Source organism: Mya arenaria, chromosome 13 (assembly GCF_026914265.1).
Source record: "Mya arenaria isolate MELC-2E11 chromosome 13, ASM2691426v1".
In the NCBI taxonomy this organism is placed as follows: domain Eukaryota; kingdom Metazoa; phylum Mollusca; class Bivalvia; order Myida; family Myidae; genus Mya; species Mya arenaria.
The window spans coordinates 21,627,904-21,642,833 of NC_069134.1; the positions used below are offsets into that span (position 1 = coordinate 21,627,904).

The following is a 14,930-nucleotide window of genomic DNA, read 5'->3' on the forward strand; positions in this document are numbered from 1 at the left end:
ATTCCATATACACTACAAAGGAAGTACCACTGGGTTGCATCCGTCCATATACACTACAAAGGAAGTACCACTGGGTTGCATCCGTCCATATACACTACAAAGGAAGTACCACTGGGTTGCATCCGTCCATATGCACTACAAAGGAAGTACCACTGGGTTGCATCCGTCCATATAAACTACAAAGGAAGTACCACTGGGTTGTTACATTCCATATACACTACAAAGGAAATACCACTGGGTTGCATCCGTCCATATACACTACAAAGGAAGCACCACTGGGTTGCATCCGTCCATATGCACTACAAAGGAAGTACCACTGGGTTGTTACATTCCAAAAAGAAGACAAGGGGCCAGTGTTTTTAATTGGCAACTTGGAATTTAATCGGACACAAATCTAACCATTCAAACATCTCAAATATGTGAAAAGAGATCAAACAAAACCGTTCCCGTCCATGTATAAAACGTACAGAGGCAAGATAATGTTTTCTGACAGGTGTTTGCTATTGCCGTTGCCATTGACCTAGTACTAGTTAAAATAAACACTTTGAAATAAATGTTCCAAATTTGCGTTTTGTTCAGTCGACAAAGAGAATTCATCTGCTTTGCATTGATAATGGCATGAATGGAATGTTTCAATGTGAATAAAATACCAAAAAATGCCTCAACAAGAATAAAAACCTACCATTTTTATTGCTCCGATATGATCAAATGTGAAGCAAACACTGTAAGATTAAGTGGTACCACCAAAGATGTACTGACAATGTTAAATTCTCAGACAAGTGGCTCTGTAGACAGTGTTCTTGGTTATGATTGAATGTAGTCGGTAATTCCATCATGTATCGTGCATGTATAGCTTTAACAAACTAGAACAAATGTATTTATAATTATTATTGTTAATATATTATTAATATTATTATTATTATTATTATTATTATTATTACTATTTTTATTATTTTTATTATTATTATTATTATTATTATTATTATTAAAAAATAATATAACTAGACCGTGTTGTTCTCACTGCTCCCTCATTGTGGTTATTGTGACTGTCAGCGATGATTTCAAATCAATTATAGAAGCTTTGATCACGATAGATATGAAAATCTTGAAAGCTGCTTGTATCTTTTTTGCATCGATAACAACATTTAGTAAATTAGGATTTGAGTTAAATTTAGAATTCTGTGCTTTTTTTAAAAAACTGATTGCTTCTTCTTTACAACATAACCAACATTTAAAAAATTATAAAAATTAAAAAAGTTAGAACCTAGGCCCATGTTTTCTATACCTGTGCCTTTATGCGATATCACGCGATTTTCAACGAAAACTTTCAGACAAATAATACGCAATATTTCTTTGGAGAAATTAAAAACCGAAATATTTTCTGAAAGCTGGTTGTTACTTCTTTACAACGATGCCAAATAAATGAGATTGGTAAAGAACATTTGCCTTTGTAGAGAAGTTAAAGGGCTGGATTTATACCCCCCCCCCCGGTTTATTTGGTCATTAGATACTTATGCAACACGTATGTAATGGAAACAATGCATACAACTTCTTTATTGACTACAAAACGATATAAAATATCAAATATATGTAGATATAATTTTAAAAATGTATGGATGTACTCGTATGCCAGGGGCTGATCCAGGAATTGAGGGGGCGTAAATTAGGGGTACAACTTTTTTACATTCGCCACTCCCTAAGCACGGAAATTGAATGCTTTAAAACGTTGGAAGGGGGGTTGGGAGTACTCCCTCAAGGAACCTTAACAATTTCCAGCCCGAAATGGTCTATTTTGAGCGTCTTTTATTACTTTTTTTCTCCGATATTAAAAAGTAAATTTGTACGATTTGCACGCCGGATGCGCCCCTCCCCCTGAATCCGCTAGTGGTTAAAGTTATGACCTACTGGAACCCATACTGTTATCATTAGAGCGACATACATTGTGAAGAATAACAGCATCATATCAAGGGTAATGTTTCGAATGCTCCAGAGCAAAATCTCGCAAGGGGCCAACTGTTTCGTGTCGTATGACTCGTTGTGTGAAAAATTGGGAATGCTGTTTTTTTTCTATGCAAATACATGAACACATCTGAATATTCAAAATTTGTTCCTTTTGAGAAAGTAATGGACACCACAGTATCCACAACAACCAATACAATTCTCCGTTACCATGGAAACACAATGATATTCACGAACAACATAAAGTGACAACGATTATCTCTTCATGAATTATATGTCTAGAATAATGTTTATTAATCTTGTTTTATTTTCAAGTCCCTAGTTTCAAACAAGTCATTCCGTCGTAGGCTGTCAATGGGCATTCGCCTTCTTGTCTCTGCGACCAAACTCAGATCTGGAAAAAAAGACACATTATGTTTCAAAGTCACTTTTCGAAGCCATTATACAATTTCGTAACAGAATGTCTTCAAACAATGTTGACTCGTTTGAAATACAGGTAACCGTCACAATTTTGTCACCTACCAATGTCCGCTATAACCACGTCCTCGTCGCTTCCTGTTTCGGCTATCAGGTTTCCCCTGAAAATCATATTACAAATAATATACAAATAATTCACTGAACATCCCTGATTATTATTGTAGCTGTTTTTAAACTTATTTACGGTACTGGTACAGACAAAATAAAACAAACAAACAAGAAAGCCTGCCTATATAACCGCAATTATTTTTTTAAATGGATATCGTTATTAAATATGTGATTGTTACATACAAACATACAATTATGTTAAATGAATAACTAAATTTAATATCTTCTGACAAATTAAAAGCACCAAAAGCTCAGCGGTCTTATATCAGGGAACGCACCAAGGGTCGGCGACGGCGCTATGACCGTACGTGACGTAAGGCGACTCATTGTTGGTGGCTGGTCCAACGTTGGCCACGAACATTTGGTTGTCTACTGCACGTGCGCGCTGTAGCAGTTGTAGGTGGGCGGGACCGGTCGTCAGGCTGAAGCCGCCCATGTATGTCATTAACTGGCAGCCTGGTTCAGATATTAAACACTATTTTAATTAAGATGAATTGTATAAAATATTTTTATTCGTATTAAAACCCCCAATAATAACTTCAAATAACTAGTACTGCTTAATTTCGCATTGAAAAACAAGACAGGTAACATAGGAAGCCTTATGAAATTAATGTTTTTTTTAATGAAATCCCTTTTTGTGTTGTTGAAAATAAGCCAAAACGCACGGACCCGCATCACACCTTTTCAAGTTATCAGACTGGTATGCAGCGTTGTGTAGTACACAAGGATGTCGACAATCTTTGATACACTCTAGGCATCGGGTCGGTCGGAAAAAAGCACTCTTATCATATAATTGTAAAGAAGTTACGTGATGGAGAAATAGCTTTTAACTCGGTCATAACCATTACAATTTAATTAGGCGAACACATTCTAGAAGAAAGATGTACGCTTCTCACTCGGCGTTTTAGGTCACGTGTTTCAGGCACGCAAGGGCACACGTTCTTTTGACCTCTCAAAATGTACTATGTTTCAGAACTGTTTTAAACATAGGTTACGAACGTAACACCATCTAACTTTCTTTAGAATCAAATTAAATGAATAATTATAAACCATTGGGGCTAAAAATAGGTTACCTCTCATGGCATACAGCCTTGCCAGTTCTGGATACCGCAGATCCAAACATACACCGAAACCAGTCCGGCAAAATTCTGGAAAAATACAATTATGATGTTAAAAAATATGGCGAATCAACCTGTTTTATAACAATTTATATCTTTTGATGATCAGACGCACATACTCCCTGGGCTGGTCATGGCCTTATGCTGTATATGCATTCGATACTCGAAGCAAGCACCCAAACGACAAGAACACTTGTTATGGGATAACATTTCACAAAGTATCCATACATTGAGGTCTGAGAGCAGTATGTTTACGAGCAATTTTAAATATTCCTACATGTTGCTTCTCGTGGCGGGGCAAAATAACATGACTCCATTATATGGTAAAAGCGCCCGAAGACAACCGCCGAACAGTGTTTCACGGACCTGTATCGACAGTTGTGAGGCCCGGTCCTCCCATATTTAGTTCCGACTCAGTAATCTTCATCCTCTCTCCTAGGTCCACGTCAAACAGATGCAGCTGTGAATAGAAACTTTGACATTCATTTTCATACACAGTACCAGCTCAAAATACCCTTTTCAGGTCACCTTAGCCGGTGGCTGAGGGTGAGCTATTAGGATCGATGAATGTCCGTCGTCTGTCTTCCGTTGTCCGTCCACACTTAGTTTGTTAACACTCTAGTGGACACATTATTGCCTGAATTGTCACGAAACTTGGTCAGGATGTTTGTCCCAGTAATTACTCGGATGTGTTTGAATATGGGTCATCTAGGGTAAAAAAGTAGCCCAAATATGAAAAACCTTGTTAACACTCTAGAGGTACCATTTTCAGCTCAAATATCCTGGAAATTTGTCAGAAACGTTTTTTTTAGATGTTTCTAGCTCAAGTTCGAATATGGGTCATCTTGAGTCAAAAACTAGGTCTCAGAGCCCAAATATAGAAAAACCTTGTTAACACTCTAAAGGTAACATTTTCAAGTCCAAACATCCTGAAAATATGCCAGAAAGGTTTGTTTCGTTGATTTTTGGCTCAAGTTTGAATATGGGTCATCTGGGGTCAAAAACTAGGTCACAGAGCCCAAATATGAAAAAAACCTTGTTAACACTCTAGAGGTTAATACATATATTATTTTTCCATGTTTTTATAAGACCTTTTAAAACTGGGTTGATTATAGCTTCACCTGCGACGAACAGGCGGGAGAAGTCCAGTATGTTGTCCGATAAATAACTTTATCCAATCAGGTGAGCGATATAGGGCCATCTTGGCCCTCTTGTTTCGTCAAGTAAAACGTAACTGGTCCCATTTTCTCGAAATATTCCGTATGATCCCTTATTATATGAATAAACTGGGCTCACCTTTTTGATTTGTATAATTTGTGTAATATTTGAATAGTTCCGAGTCTTGAATTTCCCGAGGCTCGAGTTTTTTCGTCGGTCCCTTTTAGTTCGAGTCAACGGGGATCGACTGAATGTTGATAATATGACATATGTGCATACTGCTACTTAAAGTTGTCACTGTATGCCCTTATATATAAGAAGTGTAATGTGAAAAATATACTAAAGCTGAATGAAATAAAATCTGAGGGTCATGAATTACTTCAAAATGAGTACGGGACAGGAAATGTCACATGTAATCCTCATACAACTATTTCCCTCGAGAGTCAAATTAAGATATTTTCTAAAATTACATGCATGTGTAGAAATACCACTTAAAATATTGTTAAGCATTTAATATGCTATTAGGTAAGCGTAGAACAGTATTGCTTTTTATATACGCAAAGACGACACACACCTTTAAAAACAAATCCCCCCCCCCCAACAACACATGAATTAACGGCGTCATTTCGGTATATGTACGAGTATTTATAATTTCGGACTTGCATGAATAACTTGCAATTTTATAATGGTGATGTTGCTAAAACGATATTAATTGCAGTGTATTATATTAAAACAAAAATGAAAACGCCTCTATTTATTTATGCTTACGTCGTTTGCCTTCGTCTCTGTCTCACGTTTTTAAAAATATAACACCAAGCAATGCAACGTACCTAGATGAATTTGGCAATTGACTGACGATTCTTTTATTATAAACACATATAAAAAAAAACTTTTATATAAATTGAACGTTTTATTTTCACATATTTTTGAATTGACACTCGTTCAAAAGCGTGTTGCATATTATTGTTTATTTCTACTAATTGAACCATTGTGTTTATTATCAAAATGCATGCATTTCACTACTAAGTAACAGCATTAGATCACAAAACTTCCCGTACCTTTCTAAATGTACCGATCACATCACCTTTAGGGTTGAAGATCTGACAGGTGTTGTTCAGCATCTTGCTGCCCGGGATCTCCTCTGGAAACGTGCCTTTCAAAAAATAATAATAAAAAATTAAAAATAAAATAAAATACGTTCTACTCAGGGTACTTGTTGTTTTCAAAGTATATTGGCGTATAGGCAACATAATTTTACGGTGTGTGACTAGACTTCAGATAAAGTTAAAGCCCAGGCGAGGCTACTGCAAATATTTTACTCACCACCAAATAAATAAACGTTGTTTTCATGTGCAGCACGAGCCAGCATTTGACATGTGGGTCCGTTCCGAGTCTCCTTGTATTCCACAAAATATTCTGGGTCCATCATGCATGTGAAGTATTCCTGTAAAAGCTCTTAAAACAACACATCCATACTATGTCCATGAACATGTATTAAAACGTTGTAGGTCTTTAAAAGGAAATGTGACAGTTCATGTTATCGCCAACTGATGATGATGATGATGATGATGATAATGATGCTGCTACTACTACAACTACAACAACAACAACAACAACAACAACAACAACATCTACTACTACTACTACTACTACTACTACTACTACTACTACTACTACTACTACTACTACTACTACTACTACTACTACTTCTTCTACTACTAATGATGATGATGATGATGATGATGATGATGATAATTTAATAATAATAATAATTATAACAATAATAATAATAATAATAATAATAATAATAATAATAATAATAATAATAATAATAATAATAAAGGAATTACTTGACATACTTAAGAACATAATTGGAACATATATTAATAATATCGAAAGTTTCAAAAGCAAGACTTTAACAAAATTACTGGAGTGTTGAACTTACCGGAAGAACGACAACTTGAGCGCCATCTTTAGCGGCCCTGTTGATCAGGCTGCGGGCACGCTCCAAGTTGATATGTCGGCGCCGTTCCACAAACAGTTGGACCAGCGCCAGACGGAACCCTGGAAAGGGGGAAATTTAAATGAAAATATAAAAAGCTTGGACCATAATAATAATAATAATAATAATAATAATAATAATAATAATAATAATCTTATTCGTACCTTGCAATTATGTCTTCGGTGCTCGAGAAGGGAGAAGTCGATACAGTGGTATTCATTGATACTTTTGAATACAAATTACATAATATATTTCTTTTACACCTTTTGAACAGTCAAAAATATTTGTATTTGGTGGAACACGTCAGGAAACCACGAACATTCAAATTCTTATTTTACTGAAACACTTTAGGGGGGGGGGATCTTTGTAATATGAATTTATTCTATCATCTTCGTGCCAGTTTGTACGTATAAAACAGATGAGTTTTTTAAGCGGAGGTCTTTGGTGGTTTTTAGGGTTTTTAGAGTTTTAAAGGTCTGTCTCAACATGTTTTCTGTCTTATGGCATTGCAGCCATGCATTCCATTAAAGAGGGAGTTTACCTTATCAATGGGTGAGGTGTGATGCTAGTTTACAAACCAAATATATGAATAATGATGATGATACTGGTAGGAGTATGTTGTCAAATATATTATCAACCTGTGTTTAAACAAAGCTTTAGTGGCGGAAAAAATCCACCTTGATTAAATGACCACCAGTGTTAAGCAGCCACTTTTCCCGAAGTTGGCCATTGCATACAGGCTTGACTTTAATAGTGAATGAGTTCTAAAACGCTACAAAACCGAGAAAAGAGGAGATCGGTCTTTGTGAAACGGAGGCCGGTCAGACTGAGTGCAAGTCACTTTGTGCCAGCTTGTAAAATTCTACCTCATGAAATACGCAAGTTACTCAAACATTTTTCCTCAAAGCATCACTATTCATGTAACAGACAGAACTGAAATGACAACAAAATTTGGCCTCATTCCATGCCGCGCTGCATCAAATATCATTACTAAGAACACTGCGGATTAATCGCTCTTTAATTTTAATATTTTGTTTGTCCTGTCGCGGTCTTCCATTATAAGAGCCGAAATAAAAAGCAAATGCTCAATACTGGAACAACCATAAACTTTATGAACAGTACAACATTTTACGAAGTAAATGCCCGGGTGATGGCAAAAAGTGTTATCTGAAGATAGCAGGCTAAAAGCAGCGATGATAAAACAGAACATCATGATAACTCATCAGATTGATTTAGCAGTTTTCCCGCTATCGCCGAGATATCTTACACTTGACGAATACTTGATGAACAGGTCAGGATATTTCGACCTAGGATAACCTATGAAAGAAACAATTTTTCCAATGAGATTTGGCCCCAATTTCTCGAGACTTGACAGGCTTAAGTAGCGTGTTTCAATTAGTTAAAATACATTCTTCAATTGGTTTATTGTTATTAACATAAAGATATATCCAATATAATGTCTAAAATATCCAAAAGAAGTAAATTGTACGCATTTTATAGAACAACACAAATAGGGAGCTTAGCTTAATCCTGTTATAAAGGTCTTAAAAATCGAGAAATTGAGGCCAGGAATGAGGGAGGCACTGGTACCATTTAAGTATCGGACGCTGTATACGGCTGACCCGTGTGGTGGTTCATTAAAAATTTATAATGATTTCCTCGAATAAGCGTGAACGTTTTTTTGTTGTTCAGAATTTTACTATTTGTATAGAGAACGAGTTGCAGTCAACTATTACCAAGTGTCAGAACTAGATCGAAATGCATTGCATAATTATGAACCAAGACATTGAGAAATGAAATTGGAAGTAAGTTATGAAAGCATCTTGTCAGTCTTTTAAAAATTAGTTATCTCCAGGGCGGGTCAGAAAAACCCCGTCCATATAGTCAATTTTGTAAAATGCGTTGAAGGCCGATAGACATAGTTTTAAGACCTTGCAGCATATTGAATCTTTTTAATATACATGTAAACATAACATCATTTTGTGGTAACATAATGTTATCGAGACGGTTCTACGTGTGAGCATAATAATGTTAAAATCAAATTATATTGTTTCTGAATTAAGCATTTTGAATGGTATATTTGTTTTTTTCAATCCCAAGACACATAACATCATTTTGTGATAACAAAGAACAAAAACATCAAGTAATCGCTACATTCCAACGTGTACACCTAATTAAGTTAAGATCGACATGAGTTCGCCATCAAGGATATAATTTCTTGGACGATGCGATCAATCTCGGCCTTTCAGTAATTTATTGTCCGAGGCGGATTTTCATGAGCGGTTTCTTGTCTCACTAGAAATCGATGACACGACTTTCTGTCACCAAAGAGCTTATTATTGTTATAATTATACGCATTGCTAAACGCAATCTGAACTCTCTGAGTATAGCTTACTCCATATAAAAATACTCACTGTAAGACTAAAGATGAAACACCAATTACATATGATCTCATGTACATTTTTGTACACCAGTATAAAGCCACAAAGCCTTTGTTTCAGGATTTTTCTACAACAGCTACTAATGCTGCTGCTGCTACTACTTCTACTACTTCTGCTACTGCTGCTACTGCTACTACTACTACTACTACTACTACTAGAACGCCATGGCCCATGTCACGGGACAAATAAATATACATTATAGTGATTCAATGCATATGTATATATATTACAAAATGAATACATCAATAACAACTTACTCGAAGTCATGACACAGGTATATTCCACAGCGATGATAACGAATATACAACTTCAACTACAATGGAGGTGCCTACGTACCGGCTGAAATAGAAGTAAACTAAATATATCTCTGCACTTTAAACATCACAAGGCATAGTAGGAAGTTTACTATGATTGTACGAACAATTCAAATACCTGTTTTATTTTTACAGTATTTTTAATATAGATTCAAAACCATTGTTTCCGCCATATTGGTGGCTTATATTTTTGCAAGTACATGCATTTATACAATATACACTTTGACTTTAGTAAAATAAACACATATAATTTCCCTATGCACTTATAACAGAATATGAACAATAAATTGATATAAACCTGTACTATGTTTCAGGAGATTATAAACAAATATAAGTGCAAATTACTGGTTGTTTCCATATGTTTGCAAAACAAATTCTACTGGATATCCTCCGTTGTATAATTCCTTCTCACAGGAATTTTCACTCAAATCCTATCAACAAGTTATGTCCTGATTTGCCTCTGCGACAGACAACACTCACAGCTGCATCGAATATCAATACTTAGCGAGAGTAAAGTGTGGGTCTACTCCTCTTAAATGTCCGTTCATTTGTTGTCTTATCGTGTTCAAGCATCACTGCTTTAACAACAAGTAATTAAATAAAATACAGCAAGTGTTGATTGTAATACATATTTAGATGTATACTATCTGAACGCCTTTGGATCTAACGCGAATTGTCATTGCATGTTCTATCGTCCAATACGTTGTTATTTCTGATGCACTTAGCTTTGATAAAAGTGTAAATAATGATAGATTGGTTTGGAAAATGTATGAAACTATTTCCCCTTAATCCTAGAAGATCATCGCAAGCACTGTTCAAATAAACAAAACATATATCCTTTATTCCCTAATATGTATATATAGAAGGTTGCACACTGAATCGAATGCATACAAAATATCGAATTTAAGTTTCATATATATGACATCATTTTGTGACAATAAAGAACAAACTCATGAAGTAAGGATCGAGCATATATGCATTTTGGACGCCATTTAATGTTTAGAAATTTCCAGGCTGTGTACGCCATTATCACATATTTCACAAGAATGAAGCGATCAATCCCGGCCATTAGGTATTAAATTGGAGGACGCTTTATTTCTCTCAGCACAGGAAATGCCTTTAAGATGAGACTGGTGGAATTCTGTTTAATTATTTTCGAGAGCGGTTTCTTGCCACTAGAAATCGATGGCACAACTACTTTTTGTCACCAAAGACCTTAATGTAGTTAGAAGAGTTATACACATTTCTTAGTGCATTTTTTGTCTCACAATATTTCGTATATAAATATTGCTGTAAGACTTAAGATTAATTAATGAGAATATTTTATTTCAAAAAAAGACGTTACTGTTAAAAATTGTATTAATGAATTGTAATTGTTATTGCTACAACAGAATGCGAAGTCCTATGCTTCATTACAATTCCCACCTGCACATATTATAACTAATATACGTTTATGTACAAGAGTTTGAATCATACACGGCAAACTACAAGGAAAAGCCTAAATGTAACAACAACAATAAATATAAACCCTGTGGCACGAGGTTAGGGCCCAGGCGATACTGAGGGAGAGCCACAAACGTGCAAACCCCACACAGGGATCACAGATGCATTCAAATAGCATTATCAATATATGATGGAACTACCGCCATGGAAGGGTCAGTTAATAATTTTATATGCTTTGTAAATATATTAAGAACAACTAACTTGAAGTCATGACACTGGTATATTCCACAGAGATTTTACTGATAATATTCGAATTGAATATCTCAGTTCCAACTCTTTTTAACGTTGGCATGCATTCGAGTTCTTGTATTTATATGAAATACAAATTTGACTTAAGTGAACTAAAACAACTGATCAGAAGTATAATACACGATTTAATTCATTGATTTAATCAATAACTTATAGTTTACGTTTGATAATTGGGAAGAAAGAAAATAAGCATAAACCATAAATTTGAATTTGCTCCCGCAACAGACAAAACTGAAACCATAACACTTACAGTCGCGCTGCATTGGTATCATTATTTAAAGAGTAAGCAAATGGATTTGTGAGCAAGGCTGGTTTAAAGTCCACTAAGAGGTTGGTAGGCCGAGTTACCAAACTGAAGTCCGGAAATGCCTTTTACGTCAATTCACACGTTACCCCGGGTTAGTTTGGTATTGTTGGCTAACGAAGCTCCGCCAAGTCCAGCTTAAGTGTCATTTGAAGGACCAAAATGCAGAGATGTCTTGCTTACCACACATATTTGAGTGCAAATATTCCCACGTACGAACAAACTATTAAATTAATTTTGACAGGTTCCTTAACATTTGGCTGGTTCAATGGGCTGAATTGTTGTTTTCTAGTTGTTGTTTTTCAAAGCGTTTGCAAATGCTTTTGTTTGTGCTACATTAACTTTAATTTAACGAATAACGGCAAAAACCAATTGATGTATTTGCGTTTTTTGCCCTAATCTTATTTTGAGGAGTATAATTTCCATTGCGCTGAGCCTTGATAGAAGCGATGATAAGACGGGGAATAATAAAAAGTTGAGTTTGTAGAATGATCGAGTTGTTTGATCAGTATTGTTGAAATAGCCCAACTTTCTGGAGTAGCCTTAAGCGTAACACGTTTATCACAATTAAGTATATCATTTCCTTCAGACAAATTAATTGCTCAAGCCGAATTTCACAAATCAAAACTTGTTTATCTCGATTATTTAATTTTTTTTTGTTTCAAACGTGATACATATATAGCTAGTCCGGTACTGTCTATCTCGTGTATGATACATACATAACTACTCCAGTACTGTCTACTTAGTGTGTGATACGTACATAACTACTCCAGTACTGTCTACTTAGTGTGTGATACGTACATAACTACTCCAGTACTGTCTACTTAGTGTGTGATACATACATAACTATTCCAGTACTGTCTACTTAGTGTGTGATACATACATAACTACTCCAGTACTGTCTACTTAGTGTGTGATACATACATAACTACTCCAGTACTGTCTACTTAGTGTGTGATACATACATAACTACTCCAGTACTGTCTACTTAGTGTGTGATACATACATAACTACTCCAGTACTGTCTACTTAGTGTGTGATACATATATATCTAGTCCCCGACTGCCTATCTCGTGTGTGATACGTACATAACTTGTCCGGTACTGCTTATCTCGTCTGTGATACATAAATAGCTAGTCTGGTGCTGCCTATCTCGTGTGTGATACGTACATAACTTGTCCGGTACTGCTTATCTCGTCTGTGATACATAAATAGCTACTCTGGTGCTGCCTATCTCGTGTGTGATACGTACATAACTTGTCCGGTACTGCATATCTCGTGTTTGATAAGTACATAACTTGTCCGGTACTGCTTATCTCGTCTGTGATACATAAATAGCTACTCTGGTGCTGCCTATCTCGTGTAATACATACATAACTAGAACCATACTGTCTATTTCGTGTGCGATACATACATAGCTTGTTCGGTACTGTTTACGTCGTGTATGATACATACATAGCTTGTTCGGTACTGCCTATCTCGTGTGTGATACACACATAGCTACCCCGGTACTGTCTATCTCGTGTATGATACATACATAGCTAGTCCGGTTCTGCCTATATCGTGTATGATACATACATAGCTACTCCGGTAGTACTGCCTATCTCGTGTATTATACATACATAGCTTCTCCGGTATTGTCTATCTCGTGTGTGATACATACATAGTTACTCCCATACTGTCCATCTCGTGTATTATACATACATAGCTAGTCCGGTACTGCCTATCTCGTGTGTGATACATACATAGCTAGTCTGGTTCTGCCTATCTCGTGTATTATACATACACAGCTTCTCCGGTACTGTCCATCTCGTGTGTGATACATATATAGCTACCCCCGAACTGTCTATCTCGTGTATTATACATACATTGCTACTCCGGTACTGTCCATCTCTCGTGTGTGATACATACATAGCTACCCCGGTACTGCCTATCTCGTGTATGGTACATATATAGCTAGTCTGGTTCTGCCTATCTCGTGTATTATACATACACAGCTTCTCCGGTACTGTCCATCTCGTGTGTGATACATATATAGCTACCCCCGTACTGTCTATCTCGTGTATTATACATACATTGCTACTCCGGTACTGTCCATCTCGTGTGTGATACATATATAGCTACTCCCGTACTGTCTATCTCGTGTATTATACATACATTCCTACTCCGGTACTGTCCATCTCGTGTGTTAAACATACATAGCTACCCCGGTACTGCCTATCTCATGTATGATACATATATAGCTACTCCCGTACTGTCTATCTCGTGTATTATACATACATTGCTACTCCGGTATTGTCCATCTCGTGTGTGATACATACATAGCTACTCCCGTACTGTCTATCTCGTATATTATACATACATAGCTACTCCGGTACTGTCCATCTCGTGTGTGATACATATATAGCTACTCCCGTACTGTCTATCTCGTATATTATACATACATTGCTACTCCGGTACTGTCCATCTCGTGTGTGATACATATATAGCTACTCCCGTCCTGTCTATCTCGTATATTATACATACATAGCTACTCCGGTACTGTCCATCTCATGTATGATACATATATAGCTACTCCCGTACTGTCTATCTCGTATATTATACATACATAGCTACTCCGGTACTGTCTATCTCGTGTGTGATACATACATTGCTACTCCGGTACTGTCCATCTCATGTATGATACATATATAGCTACCCCGGTACTGCCTATCTCATGTATGATACATATATAGCTACTCCCGTACAGTCTATCTCGTATATTATACATACATTGCTACTCCGGTATTGTCCATCTCGTGTGTGATACATATATAGCTACTCCCGTACTGTCTATCTCGTATATTATACATACATTGCTACTCCGGTATTGTCCATCTCGTGTGTGATACATATATAGCTACTCCCGTACTGTCTATCTCGTATATTATACATACATAGCTACTCCGGTATTGTCCATCTCATGTATGATACATACATAGCTACTCCCGTACTGTCTATCTCGTATATTATACATACATAGCTACTCCGGTATTGTCCATCTCGTGTGTGATACATATATAGCTACTCCCGTACTGTCTATCTCGTATATTATACATACATTGCTACTCCGGTATTGTCCATCTCGTGTGTGATACATATATAGCTACTCCCGTACTGTCTATCTCGTATATTATACATACATAGCTACTCCGGTATTGTCCATCTCGTGTGTGATACATATATAGCTACTCCCGTACTGTCTATCTCGTATATTATACATACATTGCTACTCCGGTACTGTCCATCTCGTGTGTT

General features: G+C 36.3%; 1 protein-coding gene across 4 annotated transcripts; it reads right to left on the reverse strand.

Moving 5' to 3' along the window:
• Positions 1-1,527: 1,527 nt before the first annotated feature.
• Positions 1,528-10,082, reverse strand: LOC128214494 (omega-amidase NIT2-like). Of its 4 annotated transcripts, none has more exons than XM_052920989.1 (10): positions 9,923-10,060; positions 9,521-9,602; positions 6,766-6,884; positions 6,144-6,264; positions 5,879-5,973; positions 4,029-4,122; positions 3,618-3,692; positions 2,823-3,000; positions 2,482-2,537; positions 1,528-2,353 (listed from the first exon to the last, which is right to left on the reverse strand). In XM_052920989.1, the coding sequence occupies exons 2-10, from the start codon at positions 9,528-9,530 to the stop codon at positions 2,253-2,255; spliced, it is 849 nt and encodes a 282-aa protein (XP_052776949.1). In that variant the 5' UTR covers positions 9,531-9,602; positions 9,923-10,060; the 3' UTR covers positions 1,528-2,252. The 4 variants fall into 4 exon arrangements, with proteins under 4 accessions (XP_052776949.1, XP_052776950.1, XP_052776948.1 ...); XM_052920990.1 differs by having other exon boundaries at positions 9,876-10,039; XM_052920988.1 differs by lacking the exon at positions 9,521-9,602 and having other exon boundaries at positions 9,923-10,082.
• Positions 10,083-14,930: the final 4,848 nt, after the last annotated feature.